This window comes from Passer montanus, unplaced genomic scaffold (assembly GCF_014805655.1).
Source record: "Passer montanus isolate IOZ18808 unplaced genomic scaffold, ASM1480565v1 scaffold73, whole genome shotgun sequence".
NCBI classification, from domain to species: domain Eukaryota; kingdom Metazoa; phylum Chordata; class Aves; order Passeriformes; family Passeridae; genus Passer; species Passer montanus.
The window spans coordinates 3,459,969-3,482,096 of record NW_024372481.1 but is presented as its reverse complement, the minus strand read 5'-3'; the positions used below and the strand labels follow the sequence as shown (position 1 = coordinate 3,482,096).

The 22,128-nt window shown below is 50.7% G+C and overlaps 1 protein-coding gene across 2 annotated transcripts in view; it reads right to left on the bottom strand.

The window, feature by feature from the left end:
• The window catches only part of MVB12B (multivesicular body subunit 12B), a 75,521-nt gene that overhangs the window by 12,588 nt on the left and 40,805 nt on the right, over positions 1–22,128 (bottom strand). The window contains exons 8-10 of one of the 2 annotated variants that reach the window (XM_039730536.1): positions 19,040–19,095; positions 17,683–17,742; positions 9,140–13,478 (exon numbers count right to left, since the gene is read on the bottom strand). In XM_039730536.1, coding sequence (XP_039586470.1) covers positions 13,392–13,478; positions 17,683–17,742; positions 19,040–19,095 — 203 coding nt within the window. In that variant the 3' untranslated portion in view covers positions 9,140–13,391. Of the gene's footprint in view, positions 1–9,139; positions 13,479–17,682; positions 17,743–19,039; positions 19,096–22,128 lie in introns of those variants that run through there. The other variant, XM_039730537.1, reaches the window with a different exon arrangement.

Genomic DNA, 22,128 nt, shown 5'->3' with positions numbered 1-22,128 from the left:
GAAGTTTTACAGCTTGTTCATTGACATATATATTGCAGCCTTCAGATTCTTATTTAAGCTCTTTTGATTACTTTAATGGATTAATACCCGAGTACCATCCATGTAAAGTGTAATACTCAAGCCTGTTTCTAATTTGTCCAGAGCTGCACTACTTTCCTTTTGGTGTTATGCTATGAAAAAATACTCTGTCTTGATTTTTTTAAAATAACAACATTTTTTCTTCCAAAATGGTTCTGTAAACACAGAAATAAGCCTGTATCTAGTATCCTTTTTGGTTACATGATGTGCTTTCATGTTTTCTAAAGATTTGGTGACTCACAAACAAACCTGCACCCCACCAAGGGTGGGTTCTACCAGAAAAGCACACAGTGACTGCTTTAACCCTTTCCGACTTTTTTTGGTGCAAACGCTTGTACCGAATTCATGCCTGGCCCCTCCCCACTGCACTGTTTTGGGGGCACACAAACAGGGCTGGCAGGGTGGGGGCTCCCAGCAGAGCTGTCTGGCCCCGGCCCCAGCCCCAGCTCCCTCCTCGTGCTCCTGGAGCTGCACTGGGACAGCGCTGGGGACATCATTGGGACAGCCCTGGGACAGCCCTGGGGACAGCATTGGGGACAGCACTGGGGACAGTGCTGGGGACAGCCCTGGGACAGCCCTGGGGACAGTGCTGAGGACAGCCCTGGGACAGCCCTGGGACAGCCCTGGGACATCATTGGGACAGCCCTGGGACAGCCCTGGGGACAGCATTGGGACAGTGCTGGGGACAGCCCTGGGACAGCCCTGGGACATCATTGGGACAGCCCTGGGGACAGCTCTGGGACAGCCCTGGGACAGCTCTGGGACAGCTCTGGGACAGCACTGGGACATCATTGGGACAGCACTGGAACAGCCCTGGGGACAGCACTGGGGACAGCTCTGGGGACAGCACTGGGACAGCCCTAGCACTGGGACAGCTCTGAGGACAGCCCTGGGGACAGCATTGGGAACAGCTCTGGGGACAGGCCCAGCCTCACCAGGCTCCCAGGCCCGCTGCCCAGCCACATGTGGGAAGGTAATTTCTCTCCTTGCAGCAACAACAACGTTCCTGCTCATCTCTCCTGCTCTTGCCTCCTCAGTGATGCAGAGTTGCAGGAAAGCTTTCCACCTAAAACCTACGGCCTGCTCATGGAAGCCGTGGAAAGAAGCACCACAAGTGAAAGCAAGGGCTGCTTGCTTTCCCAGACCCAGCTCGGGCCAGGGGCGAGTGATGGTCCCATGGGTCAGTCTCCAAGCTCCCTGGGGCTCGGGGGTTTCTGTGTCTCAGCCCTCCCTGCCACACCTCCGTTCACCCTCATCACAGCCATGGCAGCACATCTCATGTAACAGTGACAGGCTGGGGAACCAGCCCAGGCTCACCCCACAAACAGCCGAGCTGCACGCACGGCTCACTGAGCTCCGCACACCCGGGGGCAGCTCTGACACCCCCAACCAGGGGGAACATTTTACAAAACAAAAGTAAAGCACACAGCCGAAGGGGTGACTTCTGGCCACAGAGCCCAGAGTGTCACTGCTCAGACACACTCGGGCCCAGGCCGAACAGACGATGGCTCAGCAGAGACAGGGCAGCCAGCTCCCCAGGCACGAGGCAGCAGGGCCCAGCTCACCCAATTCACCCAGAGATTCTTGCTCTGCCCTCTGCAGAGACAACCAACCACCCAAAACTCCTCAGAAAATGAACTTCCTCTTCTCAACACTTTTGACAACCCCTCCTGGGCTGCTCAGGCCCTGCTGCACACAAGGTCAGCGCTGGTACAGCCACGGCCAGTTCAAACTGCACAGGCCAGCTTCTGCTTCCACAGCCTGGGAACCCCTCCAGCTCAGCTCAGGTTTTGTGAAGACAAAGCAAAGACAATCTTTAAATATTTAAATAGAAAAGAAACTCAAGTTTAGAACTGCACAAGACTTTGAACACTAGAGAGGGGAAGGTCTCAGTCATCTTCTGGAAACCAGCACACGTTCCTTAATGAAGAACAGTTTTTCTCAAAATTTAACAAAACAAGCTAACCCAAACCAGCACAGCCTTTGCCTCTGCCTGAAGAATTCCAGCCTAACGATAAACTTCCTCTGAAAGATGAAAAAATACAGCTGATACTCACAGTTTGGAGAAGAGGCAGACAGCGGCTCAAAGTCAGACCTGCTGATGGACCCCAGATCTGAGGGAAATGCTGAGAAAGGACTACTGTACAGGTGTCCTGATCATGCAGCCTCGCACCTAACGAGCTGCACCTGGTCCCACTGGCTTCAGTGCACCTCCCAGACATTTGGGTGTCAGTGCCCTTCATGCTCCTCCACGGCAGAGCCAGTTCTAGACTGCAGTCTGAACCAGTGGGAGTTGTTTCCCACTGACTCTTTTCGGGTTTATCATTTCTCTCCTCCACATTTGAAATGCTTCCACCATTTGAAGTCCACAGAAATGACCCCGGATTGTGAAAGGGCACTTGCAGACCACAAACCTGTATGTAATGCTGCTCAGAAAGGCTGTGGAGTCCCTCCAGGTCTCGAGCAGGGTGTGCAGAAGGGCTGGTGGAGCCCGGGCTTGGCTGCCCTGGGATGCTGCTCTCCCTGTGCGGGAAGCAGTGGGTGCCAGAGCACCAGTGCACGCTGACCTGATGTCTCCCCTTCCAGGGCACAGCCCTGCCCTCACTGGCCATGGCAGGGCTGCAGCAGGGGAAGAATAGTCCTGCTTTGATGCTGAGATGTAGTTCAGGGCTTTTTTGTTCATCAGTGCTCATAAAGTTTTGCCAAGTGACGCACGTTAGGGTTAAAAATATTGGTAATGTTGGAAATGTTCCCTGGAAGACACAGTTCAGCAGACACCTTTAAAAACAACTAATTGAACCACAACAGAGAGACACCAAACTGACCCCATCCTTCCAGTCTTTAAAACTATGCACATGCACCATATTTCAGGGTCAATTTATCACAACATGCCCCTTCCTCACTGGTGCATAGCAAAAGGGAGAGCATGGACATATTTATAGCAGGCACTGCTTATCAGACGGTATAAATATGTCCATGCTGGAATAAATCATGGCATGGGTGTGAGCTCAGTGATCCATGGTGAGGAGGAAGTGTCTGAGCACCTGGGAGTCCCCCCTGGGCATGGGGTAGGCTGCCCACAGCCACACAAGGCCAGCTCCTGCAGTGGGGACTGCAGGACATGGGACGTGGGGCCTCACCTTTGTGTTCCCCTTCCCGCTTGCACCAAGGAGCAGATGGAGAGAATTAAAGGAGCCTTCTCTGTATTCTCCTTCTCTGATCATTCCCTGGCAGCTGATTACCTGTTGCCAGTTTGGATATAATGAAGCTCCCCAAGACAAGGGCTCTTCAGCTTGCTCTTGGACCTACCTCAGGTGGGTGATAGTGGTGGCAAGGCACCATTTAGGCAGGTCATGCTCTTCTGCTCCTGTAGAAATAATAGATGTTTTCTCTCAAACTCTTAGCTGTTACCAATTTACTCTAATATCAATATCACTGGTGTCCAAATTCTAAACATCCCTGCAGGTGGAAAACCCCAAGCAGACATCCAGATAGCATGGGATTAAGAGAAAAGCCAACAAAATGGGTTCCCCATGAGCCACTGCTACTAGAACAGAATCTAGAGGGTCTCAGGTACAGGGACAGGCTCAGAGTGAGGGAGGACACTGAGAGGTGCAGGGAGGTGTTTAATTCAGGATATTTCTGGCTCACTTGTGCAACTGGTGTCTCCTGCAGCCTTGGAAAACTGTTGGGATTTAAGATTTGCAAAACCGCAAATACAAATATATCGATAGAAAAATCAGTTTAACTTTCAAACAGCAAAACTTAATAATTCACAGATCATTAGGAATCTTGGGGGAGAGCTGTGGGTAATGATGCACAGAATGTTCACAAAAGAATTACAGAAGGTGCACGGAAAAGGCTAGCTAAGGAGACTAAGGGAGCAAAATGCCAGCAAACCCCACCAAGACCGAGCAGCTCTGTTCTTGTGGGATCATTTAAGATAATGTCCACTGCTGTTCACGGGCAGTTAGGGCCTTCTAAGAATAAACTGATTAAAGAACATTTTGCAACCTATAAACTTGGTGCAGTTTAAATGAATCCTTTTAACCTTGGAGGTCTTATTTTCCTTATTAAGAAGTAGGGAAAGCCCTTGCATTCCCCAGTTTGATCAGCTCATTAACAGACTGACAATATCTCGGGAGCTGCTGATGCTCAATGCTTTAATAATAACATCTGCTGACTTCCTCAGGGCCCATTTCAGAAGAAATTAGGTACAGGTTTGCATGCCAAAGCGAGCAGGGATGTCATGAATCTGCATCCAGCTGGGAGAAGCAGACAGGCTGCGGAATCGCTGCTGCCAGCGCCACTGCCCAGCCAAGCCCGGCTGAAGGAGACGGGATCTGCCAGCAGCCCCCTCCCCTCCCCAAAGAGCACACACCCAGCTGCCTGGTGCCAGCCCCCTCCCCTTCCCAAAGAGCACAAACCCAGCTGCCTGTGCCCCAGCACCCCTGACCATCGCCCTGCGCGGGACCGAGGCAGGCGTGCCACCAAAGGGGCTGGAAACTGCTGTGGGATTTTTTTAATCTAGTTTCCTATGAAAACAAGGTTCCTGTGATCCCTGTGTGCTTGTCTGTCTGCCTGTCCTGCCCAATAACTTTGAACTCTTTTCTTTACTGATTTAAACCAGATTTCACAGAGAGGTAGAAGTCTCAAGGATAATTAAGTTCCTAAAAGGTTCATATGAGTAGGAATTTGGACAGAAAAAGGAATTTAGAGTTAGAACATGGAAAATACTTGCATTAAGGGCTTTTGAGTCCATTGACTGGCTTCTGCCACCCATGACAGGTCATTGCTGGGGACTGTGGGAACAGAGTTATGTGCTGGAAAAACAGGAAGTCTTTGTGCAATTCAGAGAAGTCAGTCACAGGAAGCCACCTCTGTGGCCTCCAGAGCTCGTGAAACTGATCCTCACATATCCCCAGATGGGTACTCCTTGGGTTTTGCCAGCCCTTGGCCCAGCCCATGGACATGACAGCTTTCCCCTGAGCAGTGGGGAACTCGTTGGTCACTACAGAATAGTCACCACCACCATCTCTGGCACACATCCTGGTCACTCCTGCTCTCCCTCTCCCCACTCTGCTCACCCCATGCCCTCTGCTTTTTGCCTGATGCATCCCAATCAACCCCTGTCATGCTCCTGTGGGACACTATTGAATAGGAAATAACCACCACGGGCTCCTTGCCTTGTGTTTGAATAAGGACCGTGGCCAAACACTCCTGGTGGGAGCACTCCCCTGCCAGGGAATTAAGCTGAAATGGTCTTACAGCATTATGGCTTCCTGGGCTCCCTGTTTTCTTGACACTTCAGTAGCTCTGCAGAGCAGGGGAAGCAGGACCCACTCATGGGCACTGCTGAGGTTCAGCCTCTCCTCCCCCTCCCGACACAAACTGGGCAGAGACTGACGGAGACTCACCAACCTCCCAGGTCTCACCAGCTTCCCCTGCAGGAACTTCTCTTCATATCCAGTGTGAATTTTCCTTATTGGCATTTAAAGCCCCATTTTGATGCTTCTGTCTTAGTGGGGGCCCACAGAGGACCATGCGTCCATCTCTGGGGGAGAGCATCCCTGCCCAGTGCCCATTGTGGGGCTGAGCCCAGACCAGCAATGTGGAACTCCTGCAAACCCACCCAAGCCTGCCCCAAGGCTGTGCTTGAAAACTACTTGGTCAAGCTTTTTAAAGCTGAAAATGAAATTTTGTTTCTTTGTCCAGCTGACAGTGCTGTTCAATTTGGTGAAGAAAAATGTTTGGGACAAATTAGTATCTTTGTTATTCCATACCAAATCAAATGATAAATGATAAATACTATAAAGTACAAGCAAACCAGTGAGCAGACTTACCTGCTTGGCACAGGTGTGAAAACTCCCAAGAGAAGAGCACAGCCCTCTCCTATCTCTGCCAACAGGTAGCTGAGAAACAACCAGCTCACTCATTTTTTCAGTGATAAAACTGGCATTGCCTTTCTCTCCCCAGGAGAGTACCTGCCCTCCTCTGCAGCACCTCAAGTTCTGGGCTTCAGGTGAGGACATCTGCTACTTGATTTCAGGTTTCTTCACTCAGAGGAACCTCCAAGGATCTGCTTTGATCCTGTTGGACAACGGTCATCAAATTTGGGCCTCAAAATCTGTAACTGAGCCAACCTTTTCAAGCAGCACTCAGAGGAGCAGATGGCAGTGACAGCCCCGTTCCCATTACAGGCCCTGGAGAGAGCCCCGGGGGTGCTTGGGCTGGGAGCAGGAGCACTCCTTCTCCCCCACAGGTACAGCTCAGGAAGCTGCAGCACAGCACAGGCTCCAACGCACGAGCTGCTGGGGAGATTGTGACATAAATCCTGGCAGAGCAGCTGGATGAATACTCAGTTTAATTTAAGATCGAACACTCACAAGTCCGGCTACAAAGTGGTCTCACTTGGGGCATTCTTGTAGCTTTTGCTTTAATCGAGTAAAATTCTAGAGGTCACATTTCAGCCTCAGCAGAAGGATGTCTCAAGGTTTCCAGCATTTCTAGTGGAAAAAGCCCAGAGTAGAGCCCATTTGCTCTGAGAATCGCATGATGGTTCATCAGGGCTTTTCTCCTCGACGTGTTGCCCATTTTATTAACTTCTGCTTTGCTTTAAAAAGAGGCATCTACCATTTTGCTTCCCTAAAGAAGCTCATGTTATAATTCAAGTGTCAGGACAGATTAAGTTAAATGTGCTGTGTGATTCCCAAAGGAAAACAAACTTCCAAACATCCTCTGTTTGCCTTGTTCCATGTCATGGATTGCATTAGAGCCGAACATGTAATTCTGTCGCCTAATGTGTTAAAGTTGGCAGGAATTTTACTCTCTGTGCAAGGTGAGAAATTACTGAGCTAACAAAACATTTCGTTTCCCCCTCCTTGCGTTCCTTCTTTATGAGATTCTGAATGTGACATTTTCACAAAAAATCCCTACACTTATTTGTGAAAAATGTATATTAAAACCAAAACACATCAAATGGAAAGAAATCACAGATGGTTTTATTCACAAGCAGCAGAATTAATGGCCTTCCCTACTCTTTATAAATATTGGAAGCAGATGAGTTCATTACTATTTCACTCTAATAAAGAAAACCTGCTTGATTTTGACAAGACATCTACTTATCTAGTGTTTCTACTGAATAATAAATCTATTTTCTTTGAAAAATAAAAGTTATCAATAAACAAAAACCTGCCTGGAAAATTTGCCAATCAAAAAAACTCCAAACATTTTCATTTCTGATAGTGCTGAAATGGAATTTGAGGGATTTTGAAAATGTCACTAATTTTCAGACTAGAAAGTTTTGAAATGTTTACTTTGTGGTTGTCTTAAATTTTTACATCTTTCAACAAAGCAAGCAGAAAAGTGAAAACATCTGAAAAGGCTTTTGAAAAGAAAAGAGTCAGCACAAGCTGGATGAAGCTGTGGGCTCCTTTATCTTCCAGAAATCCGCACACATGGAGCAGAGTTTATGAGGGTTTTTTTAACCCGGCATTCAAACACTTCCCAGTTCACAATCCTGGCTCCATCATGTTTGCCAGAGCTTCAAAGTGCTGTTGGCAGCTTTTCCTGCACTGGGATAAAACATCTTACCCAGGGGAAGCAAAAGCTGAGTCATTTTTAACCCCAAACAACATTCACTGATGTGGTCATCTTGTTAGTCATGGAAATCCCGTGTTAGCTCTGTTTGTGCTTCTTTCAACACTTATTAACCAAGGAGCGAGGAGGTTTTATTTTAAACTGCAGAAGATGTTTATCCTCCCTAGGGCCATGACAATCAGTTACATGGCTTATCCATCATTCCAGAGAAAGGAAAGGATTTTGAGAAACTCCCCAGGCAAGTTAATTTTTAAAGCTGTAGGAGGGAGAGGAGAAAAGAAAACAAAACACCAGCAAAGCCACCGGCTCACAAAGCCCGAAAGAACCCTCTGATGACACAGGGACTGTGCCAGCCGCCTCCAGCCCCTGCTGCTCCCCTCAGGCACTGGGAGGATTTCCTTGGGGCAGGGATGGCCACAAGACACCTCTCCAGAGAGCATCCACTGCCCCCACGTCTCAAAGCACCAAGCAGAGCAAAAGAAATTAGAGATTTTCCTTCGAAACCGAATTCCGTGAATGATGGATGTAAGCCAGCTCCAGCCCAGTGCTGGGGACTGGGGTTCCCCTGGCCAGGCCTGGAAGCATTCCCAGGCACGGGGTGTGCTGTGCCACAGGACTGAGCCCGCAGCAGTGGCAGCAAAGGGAGGCTGGCAGGCCCAGAGCACAGCCCTGGCTCTGCAGAGCTCCCGCTGCCCACGGAGCCAGCTGGGCACGGGATGGGCCCACTCTGGTTTGTGTCCTCCCCACACCCCTCCTCCCCAGCCAGGACATTCCATCAGGTGCCGGTGACAGCTCCCACGGCAGCCACAGGATGCTGCTTCTGAGTTTTTTGTGGAACAAGTGGTACTGCTTTCAAAAGGTTATAAAAACATGTGCCTGAAGAGAATGTCGGGAACTTGGGTATTAATCTCCCTTAATTCAAAGAGCACTCAAAATAAGCGAGACAGAAATACTGTCTGGGGTGAGAAGATGCCAGAGGTCAGATTGTGCACCACTAGCTTGGGTCAAGTTCAGAAGAATAATAATTTAGGACAAAGAAAAACAATTTTCAGTGTAGTGCCGCATTAGCCTCCCCCTGGCTGAGCAGCCCCTTTCCCTCTCCCCCAGCCCTGCAGGTACCAGGCAGCACTGCTGCCAGCGTGGCACAGGCTGGGCCCAGGAGGCAGCGCTGCCCTCACTGCTGCCAGCACCATCGCTGTGCTGAGGATTGCTCCTGCCAGGCCTCACCCAACCCTGCCCATAAAACACGGCATCTGAGTTTGGTTTGACTTTGCAGTGTACCTGTAGAGCAAGACATTTTGGACGCATTTTCCAAGGCTTTTTATATCCAATTTCCAAGGAAAAAAAGTCCACCAACAAGAGCACATTCCCTATAGGGGATCGTGTTGCCACCTCTGTAGTTCACTCTTCTGATCCAGGTAGTTGTTTCAGTCAGAAAATCAAAACACAAAAATACACAGAGTTATCTGATTAAAACAATTTTCATTTAACAAATTATATTAAGAATACAGACAGAGTTATCACACAATGAAACTTCCCTTTGTAAAATACAGGAGGGTCATCTAAAATAAATATAAAACATAGTAACATTCATAAGATTAATGCACAGTAAAATCACTTTCAGTAACCCAACCATCTTAGAAAACCACCTTGCAACTGCATAAAAGGTTTTCCTCTGCCATTTGTATGATGACATCTAAATCTGTTGCTGTTAGGAAACAATTTCACAACAAACGACCAGAATATCCAAAGTGTTTGGTTTCCCTGTGGTGAATGAACCGAGCAGCACCTCAGAGCTTGTCTGTGAGCAGAGGAGCAGCCTCTGCCCCTGGCTAAGGCTGGGCTGCCCCGCTGCTGGGGGGTCCAGCTGCTGGGCCAGGCTCCAGGGCTGAGGTAATCATTTGGGTGTAGCGAGGCTCCTCCTTTGGGAGGAGCAGGAACAGCTCTGCGGGCTCCTGGGCTGCCGTGGCACACCTGGGGACACACAGGCACCTGGGGAGCAGCAGGGAGGTGAAGGCCAGCAGGGGCCAGCCAGCTCTGTCCCGCTCCCCCTCCTGCCAGGACACTCCAGGGCCCCACAGCAGAGGTGCCAGGGCCCGTGGAGGCATGCCCTTGCCTCTAGCACCTACCTGGCACATGCAGGGCCCATGACAGGAATCCTCCAGGCTCGGCAGCATGTGGGTTCAGTCTGGAGAGCTCAGGGCACTGAGGGAGCAGTGGTGGGTGTGAAACCAAACAGCCCAATGCTACAGACTACCAACAACCTCCCACTGCACAGGAGGCTCCCAGGAAACCTCCAACAAACACGGCGGGGACACGCAGGGACAGTCACAGGAAAAGTCTGACACAGTTTACTCCTATGAACTACAGATACGAGGCGCTCCCGTAAAGGAAGACACCTGCTACAACTATTCACACTTGAATTTTATCACAAAGTTCACACTCTACATCACTTTCTGGACTAACTTCTTGCCTTTCCATGATCAACACAGCAGACAGCACAGCCTGGCCTGGGTGGCCACGAGTCACCTTGGCACATGACCAGCTTCTTGCTGTGAGGAATCCAGGAGGCAGCGTGTCACTAGGAATTCACATCAGAAGGCATATTTTACAGTAAGCAAACCCCTCACTGCTGCTTTTCTGTCTCTGTTGCAGATGTATAATAATTTGGCAAACTAACTTCTCCATCAGCCACAAGATTAAACTACCTAGAGACCGGTTTTGTTCTACAAATTCAGGCAAGGTAGCCAACAACATCTGGTAAAGCTCTGCAAATTCACTTCTGTTGCTTTCCACTGACTCCTCCCCTCCCCTTACGCTCCAGAAGGCTTCTCCTCAGCCAGACAACATCCACATCAGACTCCCTGCATGTTTATTGCCTGGACCAAGTCTTCCACAGTCACCTCTCGGGCAGGGAGTGCAGAGATGCTGGTACTGGCCATGGCACATGCCAGCACAGAGGACTCACTGTAAGGATTCAAGGACCAGCCTTGCAATGAGCTGCCGTGAGTACAAAAGTCATGGAGCAGCCAATAAAACCTTCCAGTGGAAATGCTGACCTGACAGCCCTGGTCTCGGGAATTCAGCAGTGCAATAAAAAAGCTTCCTCTGATCAGTGGACTGAGAAGTTGACACAGCCAACCACCCTGCACTGTGCCTTGCTGTGCTTCCACGCACTGGCTCTGAGCTCTCTCCCTTTTGGAATCACCTAGTTTTCCAGCCTGTGGTTAGAGGCCTGAGAGCTCAGCTGGCTCTCAGCAGGTGCAGCTTTTTGTTCAAAACACCTTCATGGTGTTTGCCCCACGGGAAGTGCATCTGTCCTGTCTGTGCATTTGAGCCAGGCTGTCCCTGCAGCGCTGTGGTGCAGCACCACACCATGGAGAGCAAACTCATCTCTCAAGGTTCTTTGCAGGCAAGTCCTGAAGCAGCTTTGCTGGCCCAGTGTTAGAGAGGGAGAAGTAAGTATACAAATATATCCTGAAGATGTAGATGCCTGTCCCAGTCGCGTATCCTGCCAGTGTTTCAAGTATCCAGTGTTTCCTGTAGGTCACTGCAGAGCAAGCTGAGCAAACCTAGCAGTTGGTATAAATACTAAAGCACAGATTTTCTCTTACATAAGGGACCTGAAGCTCTGCACCCATTTTCCCAGACATACCCAGGGAGTGTGGCACTGAGCGTGGGGCTCAGCAGCTCTCAGAACCTGCTCCTTGCTGAGCCCCGTCTGCTGCAGCCCTGCCCTCCAGGAGGGGCTCCTGGCAGCTGCCCCTCAATCCCCCAGTGCAGGCACTGCCCCTGGAGCTCTGCAGACTGTGCTGGGCCCTGTTCCTCCACCATGAACAGGGAAGGTCAGCCCCCATCCCAAGGCTATGAGGAACGCACTGCTGCAGATGGCTCCTGCCTACCTGCCGTGACCACTGAGCCACGGGAGAAGCTATAAATGGATGTCACAGAAAACTACAGAACAAATTACAAGCAGAAAAATAGGAAGACAAAAGATGGATGAGATGGGCACAGCACTACGGCATAGAGTGGATTTGAACTTGAAGTGAACCTGAGCCGAATGACCAAGCTGCCATGGTATGTTCATTTGTCGATGTCGGCATCATCAATCTGGCCTTTGTGAAGCCTGGCAGTGAGGTCTGGCTTTTCTTTACTGCAGGATAAATAACAACTAAAAATGGTGGTGCAAGCTCCAAGTAAACGAGCACTTCCAGGGGGTCACCCAAGGGCTCCAGAGCTGGTGCACAGCTTTAACTCTTTTGCCCAGAAACAACGTACATGCAACCAAATTGGCCTCTGCTTTCCAAGCACATGGCCACTCTACAGACACAGCTCCAGAAAATTATTTACCTGATCAGAAGAAGCTGAAGCAAAGATCTGGACTCAGTTTGTCCCAAATGTATTTTGTGCTCTTTATCCCAGCAGTACAGTGTGGTGCCTTAAAACCAGAAATGAATCTTTGGACAAGAATTATTTGACTTATGTACAAATAAAAAATATTAGCTGACAGTACAAAAACTGCTGTTAGTTACCAATCTGTGCAACTAGCAAATGCCAGATCAATCCAAGGGAGTGCAAAGTCGGTCAGGGCACATGTATGACCCAGGCTGAGAGCAACAGCACTGTTACTGTTACCATGGCAATTGCGTTTCAGTGGGGTCAGGGAATCAGTATTTTACAATACAAAAAATTGTACGCTTTAACTCTTACTCCAAAATTGCCATTTTGCTGCCATGATGTAACTTTGTTCTACAGCAGAGACTTGAAAGAGCAGCAGAGTCAGATGGGCACTTGTAAATAACTTATTACAGCAAAGGACTTCTCCAAGACATGCGCTTGGCTTGGGAGCAAGCCTGGTCAGCGATCACAGGGAGGCAGAGGTCAGGGCTTAATGCACCCACTCTCATCCTGTGCCACGTCAGTGTTCAGTGCTTCCCCATCAATGCCCAGGAAACAGGCACATCTCTTTTGTTTCAGCAGCTAGCAGGAACATGTTAGAGAACTGTCTCAACGACGGGCAGGTGATGGCATCCCAGCTGTCAGCAGGTCCGTAGGGGTCAGTGGGCCACTGCCAGGGTGTCGCTGCCAGCATCCATCCAGAAAGAAACGCAGGGTGCTGTTGCCCTAGATCCGTATGGACACCCAGTGCAAAGCAAAGGTGCTTCATCTCAGGACCCACAGTGCACCTTGGGCACCCTGCCTGCCCTGCAGTGCCCAGGGAGAGCCAGGGGCCTTGGCTCCCCCAGCCTAGAGCAAATCCAGTGACCACAGTGGTTGTGAGACTGATCCCAGCCACAGTGGAACTTCTGTGCCCAGACCGTGGCAGAGGGTTGGCGTTCACTGCAGGTGAGCTCTGCACGGGACTGAGTGCTGCAGGAGCCTCCTGCTGCAAGGTGTCGAGAGCCAAGCAGCTCCACGGCAGCACCCAGCCCTGCCTTCCACTGCTCCTTTCAGGGACAAGATCTCTCCATGCTCCGCGAGCTCCCGGCTGTGTTTGCTCTGGATTCTGCGACTGTCCTGCAGCAGGCTAAAAAGTGGGGATGAGCACGGGGCTGTCCTCAGTGCTGTACTCACGTGGAGAGGGGCTGCAGCGGGGTAGGGGCAGCTGCCCACGGGCCGGGGTGCCCGGGGTGGAGCGGTGTGTGCGGGGGCGGCGGGACACGGCGGAGGCCGGCATGGTTCCGTGGCAGCACCCGCGCTCCGGCCGCGGCCCCTCAGGACGGCGGCACCGGCGGGCAGCGCGTGGGGCTGGGCGGCAGGCGGGCCGCCGCGCTCTGCTCCGTGCGGAAGCTGTAGTCGTACTGTGGGCAAAGCAGAGAGAGGAGCCTGGAGCACGCACCCACACACAACCCGCCCGCGCCTGCGCTGGACAACACACCAAATGGACGAGTGAGAGAAAAACCGGGGCTGACAACAGCCCAGGCAGGGCCATGCCAGGTGAACCTGCTGGTACCACAGCAGTGACCTGCCCGGGCAGGGATCACCTCCCCCCTCAAAACCCAGCATTAAACAAATGTGACCACAAATCATCCTGTCCACAAATCAGCTAGTCAGAAACATTCCCCTGGCAAGTTTACTCAAACCAGAAATAACATTTTTGGTTGGCAAGAGGGTGAAAATCCCTATACACACATGGCTGTGCCCCCACGATGTCACTGCAGCTGGGGGACACGCCTGGCAGCCCGGCGTGCACGGTAGCACTGCCATCTCGTGGCACGCTGCGAGCGCACCGCCGGCCCCCGGCCACCGGAGCCCTTCCCGGGGCAGGGGGGCGGCGAAAGGAACACCGTGCGGGGCTGGGGCTACCGAGGCAGGGGCTGCCACCACCGGGGCACACCCACTGCACCGCCCCGGACACGGGCTGCCCTCCCGTGCATCTCCCAGTGCCGCGTTTGTGGCTCTTGGAATGTCACAAACACCCACAGCCGGGCTGGGACGCGGGACGCGCTGCCAGCGAGGCGGTCCGGGCAGCCATCGGCCGTGCCGGTACCCGGCCCAGGGCCGTGCCAGCCGTGCAGGGGCCGTGCCAGGGCTGTGCCACTCCCGCCCAGCGCGAGCTGCTCCCGGTGCGGCTCGGGAGGACCCCGGAGCTCCGGGACGGGATGTACCCAGGCTGATACCAGGGCTGCACCAGTGATGTACCCGGGCTGTACTGGGGCTGTACCAGAGCTGTACCAGGGACTGTACCCGGGCTGTATCTGGTCTGTACCTGAGCTGTACCTGGGCTGTACTAGGAGCTGTCACAGGTACTGGGAGCTGGCACAGGGCTGTACTGATGCTGTACCAGGGACTGTACCAGGGACTGTACCCGGGCTGTACCCGGGCTGTACTGATGCTGTACCAGGGACTGTACCTGGGCTGTACTGGTGCTGTACCCAAGCTGTACCCGGGCTGTACCAGGAGCTGTCACAGGGCTGTACCTGGGCTGTACTGGGACCTGGGCTGTACTGGTGCTGTACCCAGGCTGTACTCAGGGCTGTACCAGGTCTGTACCCAGGCTGTACTGGGGCTGTACCCTGCCTTTGCTCCCCAGGGCCACACCTCCCTGTCGCCATGCTGCAGCCGCTGGCACGCAATAGGCCTCATTTTTCAACACCCAAACGCATAAAGATGTCAGCTCAAACTGTTTACTAATTAACACTTAAAAAGACACAAATTAGATATGCGTGGCTAAGAGCAATTATAATCAAGACGAATCTCTCCAGTCATTGGGGAACTGAGGAAACTCCTAATTGCTGGAACCAATGTTTTAAAATCTGAAATCATGCCAGTTAGCAAATATGTTCATTTAAAGAACATTTCATGTGACTGCACTCAGGAGAATTGACTACAAACATGCAAACAAGGAAAAATATTTCTCTGTAAAATTAAAATTTTAAGCTCTTCTAGATTTACAACTTCTTCATTAAATATATTTGCAAAAAGCAGCCCATGAAAACTTGTAGCAATTCAGTGGTTAAATGAACTGCCTTCCTTATCAGTTTAAAAGGAATGATGAATATCAGATCCTCCCTTTACTAATTAGACTCTACTGTACCCAGGCTGTACTGGGGCTGTACCCTGCCTTTGCTCCCCAGGGCCACACCTCCCTGTCGCCATGCTGCAGCCGCTGGCACGCAATAGGCCTCATTTTTCAACACCCAAACGCATAAAGATGTCAGCTCAAACTGTTTACTAATTAACACTTAAAAAGACACAAATTAGATATGCGTGGCTAAGAGCAATTATAATCAAGACGAATCTCTCCAGTCATTGGGGAACTGAGGAAACTCCTAATTGCTGGAACCAATGTTTTAAAATCTGAAATCATGCCAGTTAGCAAATATGTTCATTTAAAGAACATTTCATGTGACTGCACTCAGGAGAATTGACTACAAACATGCAAACAAGGAAAAATATTTCTCTGTAAAATTAAAATTTTAAGCTCTTCTAGATTTACAACTTCTTCATTAAATATATTTGCAAAAAGCAGCCCATGAAAACTTGTAGCAATTCAGTGGTTAAATGAACTGCCTTCCTTATCAGTTTAAAAGGAATGATGAATATCGGATGCTCCCTTTACTAATTAGACTCTCTAGACTTTTTACACCATGCCAAGCTCAAATGAAGACAGGGTGCATGCTGCCAGGGCCACCACCTGCCCTGTCACCTGCCCCTGCCCAGGTGCCTGCTCAGTGACCCCACCCTGCCAGGACAGGCAGGGCTAGCAAGGACAAACCCCCAGAGCCCTGCTGGGAGACCTGGCAGCAGCACTGTCTGTCCTGCACCCACCAAATCAGCCATGAAGTGATGGCACGTGCTGCTCACACCTGCACTTCACCAGCTCTCCACAGCCCAGCTCCCTGTGCACAGCCCTGGCACAGCTGTGCCATCCTGGGGCAGCGAGAGCATCCTGGCGCAGTCCAGGATTTGCACCTATTTCCATCATTTTCCTGACAGGGCAGAGTCCTCAAATTCAGCTGCCTGCAGCTTGGAGGATGGGTGCATACATCTGCAAATGTGGTGACAGAGAACAGTAATTCTTGGAATTCTTTGGGAATATTTTTTGCAAGGCATCTTGCTCCAGGGAGAATGTTCTGGCTGCTTTGGATATCCAGAAGATTTGCTGTAATGGTGCTATTGCTTGCAAGGGAAATAAAGCCATGCCGAAATTCACAATATTTATATGTGTAGCTCTCTATGTGCAGACAAGATGCTTCATCAAGGAATATGGGCTGCATAATCATACTTTTCATTACGCTGGAACGCACACAGCCTGCTACAGAGCAGGAGCTGTGCGAGAGCAGGCAGGTCTTGGCCTCTCCTCCCTGGCAGTGCTGCTGTCCCCACGCTCCACCAGCCTGCGAGGGCACAAGCAGGGCTGTGCAGCCCAGCCCCCTCCAGGCAGCCCCCAAGCTGCCAGACCTCTCCCACAGCCAGGCAGCACACAAAGATGATGCAGACGAAAATTCAGCACCACACGGATTCCCCTTGGCCAAAGGCTCCGTCTGCTCCCTGGCCAGCTCAGGGCAAGGGTGGGAAAGCAGCCAGGCAGGTGGAAGGGCTGCCAGCCCTGAGCATCCCCTGCTCCCAGGGTCCCTCCTGACAGCCACAGGCAGTCCCAGAGAGGTGGCCTGAGGCAGTGGTGCATCTGTCAGCCCCTGCCCCTGTCAGGCAGCATCTTCAGATCCACCACTGCAGCCCCTGCAGTCCCACAGGGTGCCTGCAAAAGCCCTGGCAACTGGGCCTGACCATCTTCTTGTACTCAGACAAAACTTTCAGGCAGAAGAGGGTGGATCTGGGCAACTACACTCAACTGGAATAAAGAAGTGGAGAATCTGGCAGCTTTGTGATGTCATCTTCTGTCTCTCTCCCTTGAACCCAGCTAGATGGCGTGGGAGGAGGCCTTTGTGACCAATGGTGCCTGAAGAAGCATATGCTGCTGAGACAAGTTTCTTCCTAGTCTGGGACTTCAGATGTGAAGCGACCTTTGCAGAGCACAGCTCCTCGGCACCGTGCCACACGTGTCATGCATGAGCCAGAACACCCCTCAGCACCACCCTTGTTTGGTGGCTGCCTCCTCCCTGTGCTCCTCAAACATTCACTCCCACTCAGTGCAGCCCAGCTCTCCCAGCAACAACTTCCAGCATCTGCAAACCAAAGACTCATGAAGATGTTTACCTGACACTGCTGAGTCAAGTCCATCTGCCTCCCTGACACGCAAGAGGCACCTAAGGGTGTTCTGCCACTACCATGTATTGTGAATACGTGAGAAAGAAAGGCTAGCCAACACAGACATCTGGAAATAAACAGAAGGCCCCACACTTTGCCATTAAATTCACCACCTGAAGTGTCTTCACTCATCACAGATCATGGAGGGCATCCCTGACCCTGGGCTTACTGCTTGATTTTATCCATCCTCTGTGACTTGGGAGAGACAAGAAAGTCTTTTCCATAAGGGAAGGGCTCTTGAAAAGAAGTGAACACAGCCCTCATGATTTGCTCAGTGCCTGGCTGGCTACTTACCTCCTTTTCAATTTCTGCAAGGGTTTTGATTGTGATGCCCAGGAGATCAACCGGCTGCATCTGGCAAGAAAGAAACAAAAATGTCAAATTCAGGGTCAGGGAGGGGGTGTGTGTTTGTTTGTTGTTTTGTTCTGTTTCAAGTCAGCAAACACTCCATCACTAGAGATTTAGAGGCACCATCTGTAATCACAGGCAGGATCCTGTTCCTCATTCCAGCAGGAGAGTGGAACAGCAGGCGGTGGGCTGGGGCTACCAGCTCCAAGGCTGCTCTCCCTCCGCACGACAGCTGACACTCACCTGGGAGCTGCCCTCGCAGGGAGAGCTGCCTCCCACCACTGCACAACAGCCTCGGTTCTGCGGCTGCAGCACGAGGTGTGAGCAGCAGCAGCTGCAGGGAGCCTGACCAAACTGACCATATGGTGGCAATGGTGTCTAAAGGATCCGCGGGGAGGATTAGCCCGGCCTAATCTCGCTGCATTTGTCCTCACAGCAGGGACTTCAGATTTCTGGGAATAATGGCCCATAAACAACCCTCTCAGAAAGCAAGGGATGTGAAAAACCGCTGTCAGCAGGAAGAAGAAAGCAGAAAGCTGGAGCACTACTGAAAAATCAGACACAGCTGATGGCCCAGTGTTTGCCTTAACAGCTTCCTGTAAATTGATTTTTAAAAAGATGCGGCTTAGGATCAGATGGATTTGGGAACTGGTAGTGGGATGCTGAATCTTTGAGCTCTGGATCATCAACCTTAACAAGCACTGGTCCAGTGGCACCCAGAGGTCATTCTGAACCAGCAGCAGTGTTTCTGTTTGGTGAAGCAGACGTGCCCTGCCCGTGCTGGTGGCAGTGCCCGCTGTGGAGCAGGCACCACCCAGTGCCCTCTCCAGCTCGCCTGCTGCCAGGCAGGACCCTGGTGGCAGCTGATGGCACTGGAGTGCACTGTGCCATCACCACTGCCCTGAACTTCTGGAGTGACTACAGGAAGCAGTAAAGCTGTTGGCACTGTGCCATCCTCACAGCAGGTAAATGCAGGAGAGCTCCACCTCTGCAGCTTTCCTTACAATCTATGCTAAGAAATTAGAAATGCTTTCAGCACCTGGGAGTCCCATTGCCATTCCTATTTTTGATGGTAATAAACCCTGAAATCCCAGGACAATTCAGGTTTAGAAGCAATCTGGCAAAAGCCTTTCCCATCTAACGGGCAGCTATTGTGACATGCAACCTCAGCCCATCTCAAGCACTGGGTATGTACTTGGCCCCACAACAGAATAGCTCCCAGAAGCAGGTAATTTGTCTTGATGTTTTGTGATCACTCCCCATGAAACGATGGATTTCAGACACTGGAGAACAACAAACTCACCCCTTCAGGAGCACAGGCAAACTTCTCCGAAATCATGAAAGGCACTCCATCCATTGCTGAAAGGGACAAGACATCACATGTGACGTTTCCAGCTGCCTTCTGACATGCAACTCCACACATTCCCAGTGACAGATCAAGTATTCACAGCACTGACACATGACTGATTGCTCCCAAACGTTACTGCCAGCCTTTTTCGCCCTCTAAACTGCCAGTGGCTTCTTTCCATTTAAGACATAGCTGGGTCAGTCCCTACCAAGCCAGGAATCCAACAAATTCTCCTTGCTCTATCCATATATGATTTCATGGCCTCAATTTTGCATTTTCCAATTTTGTGCAGCTGGCAAAGCAGGACAGTATTGGAAACTGGAAGGACACACTTCTATTTATCACCTCCTCACCAAACCTGGCCTGGCGGTTACGAGTGTAAACTCCACAGTGAGGAGTGGTTTAAACACTTGCAAACCACATCTGGAGGATGTAAACCAGTGGAATATGAAGACAGACATGAGGATATGACACCACATGGCACAGCTTTTTCTGTAGCAAAACCTTAATGGTACTCAAAGCCCTGTTTGCCCCAAAGCACCGCACCCACAAACCCAGTGCTCCTCTGCCTGCTGTTTCTAACTTCTACAGCACCACTGAGTTACCATGTTAGTGATTAAACAAGGGTCATTTAAAAATACTCAGCCGTTTACATTTGGTTTGTCTATTTTCAATATAAAACCCCCCTCCACAGGAGTAATTTTGTTATCAAAGGTGCTGCGTGGCAGCCACAGCCCAAAGGAAAACAAAAGGAAACAGATGAAAAGCAGCATCACCAAATCCAGGAAGTTTTAAACCTGAAAGACCATCTGCACTTGTTATCCGACAGAAACCCTCTTTGATCAGCCACACACCAGCTCTGTAAAGTAATCTAAAGGCTGAGCTAGGGAGCGTGTACGTGCCCACAGCCCCAGAGCCCACCCGGGGCTCAGCGCAGCACAGCAAAGCAGCAGATAAAAGCAGGGTGAGCCAAGGGCTCCACAGCGCAATTAGCACTCTCCTAAACAAACGAGCTTCAACAGAGCTGTAATTAAGCAGGCCTGTAATTAAGTATATGCCCTTTATCATAACGATCATGCTTAAAAATGGCACGATGCATGGAAGTGTGTTATTAATGCTGCACTCCCCGAGCGGGAGCGTGTGCGGAGCTGCCGTGTCAGGCCCGTCACCAGCCTGCTGCTAAAGTGCATTAAAGGCAGAAAGCAGAACACAAGGTGCTCATTCAGCCTCTCCTTTCTCAGCCAGGCACCGGTGTCACCAGGGTTTAAATACCACCAGTTCTGGACACTTTACAGACACGGAGGCCTGGGCGGCCGCTGCCACTGCCTGCCCCAGCACCAGCAGGGCAGCAGCCCCCAGCCCTTCACCCCGTGGCTCAGCCGGGCTCCAGGAGCCCCATGGCCACCCAAGGGGCTGCAGGCAGGCAGGGGACCCCCAAGACAAGGGGCAGGGGGAGCAGCGCTCCCCCCTTGCATCTGCTCCCTGGCTGAGCAATGCCCTGAACAAAGCAGATGCTCTGGGGACAGAGGACAGACCCTTCTGTGCCCCCATGTCACCTGTGGGGTCCCCTGCTCACAGGATGAGACACCCACTGCTGCTGCTGCCCAAGATGGGCTTTTTGACAATCACGAGGACTTCACGGGTGTGCTCCTCTCCCCCAAAATGGAACAAAATAAAGCTGGATTTCAGAAGAAAAACCGTTTCCAATGAATGTTTGCTGCCTCCCAGGATCAGCTCATTCCTGAGGGTCACAGCTAATTAACTCAGGCACTGAAATTAGTTAAAAGAGTTGAAAGGAGCCAGCAGCCAAAACCAGCCTCGCAAAGCCTAGCCCCAGAGAAGAGTTCCCGTGCATCCCTGACAGCAGGAAGGGGATGGATGCTCAGTGGGGTGTAGTGGACATGTCCCTTCATTGGTGCAGGACCACCAGAACACACAACCAGCTTCCACCTGGTGGCTACTTCCTCACTGTAATTTACCAAGACTTGCTCTCAGGCTCTAGTGGGGAGGACACCAAAGCACGCGCTGTAATTCAACTTGCTAGCTTGCTTAGAAATCCTCTCTTTAATCTGTGAAAGTATTGTCACCCTTCTCTAAGCACTCGAGAGATGCTGCCTTCTGTGCTGCAGACTCCAACTAAATCTCAGTTGTCAAATTAGTAATTCATCTTTCTTGAATAACTATATTTTTAGCCAAGCTACCAGATTTAAATAATCAGACCTGCCAATGCTACCCTAATTTAAACATGCTGACGAACTTTCACAGGCAGCATCAGCTACATAATGAGTTTCTGGATGACAAAGAACTTCAGACGGTAGTTCTCTACACTACCCAGCGTAATAAGCACTTGTTCTTTTCTACAATGTGCACATAAAAGAGAAATCTAAATAATAGTTGCTGTAATTATCTTGAAAAATATGTGGTGATTAATGGTGATTATGAAAATCTGTATAATTGTTCGCTAACGCTCCAAAGATCAGATGCTCTCTTGAAGCAACCATCAGTGAAGAACTTGGAAACACAAAAGCTTCCAAGCTGCTGTCCGTGTGGGAGTGGGATCACCCGCGTGCCAGCTCAGCCTTCACCCTCCCGCGACCTCTGCAGAGGTTCCAGGATGCCCACGATGTGACGCGTGTGTCATTGCGGCTGAAAGCACCAAGTTCAACCTGTTATTTATGCAAATAATTAATTACTCTTGTATCCAACTCACAGTTTGTCATGACACATTAATGACTTGATAGACTTCTATGAACTAGTGAGCACAGGACAGCAGAGCGCTTTTATCGTCATTTAATTTAAAAACGATCCTGTGTGAAATTATCTAGTTGTGAGTGATGGAAGCATAAAGAACAGACTCAGCAAAGCTTCTTTTGGATCATTGCTTTATTAATGGTAACGTCAGGGAAATGAAAAATGCTAACATTGTCATATTTAACTCCTGGGTACAGATGAATCGCTGCCTCAGAGCCTGGCAGGCGCCGCTTGCACACTGCAGTGAGCGCTAATTCCTCACACCACAACTGTGGGGATACACAGCCACGGAA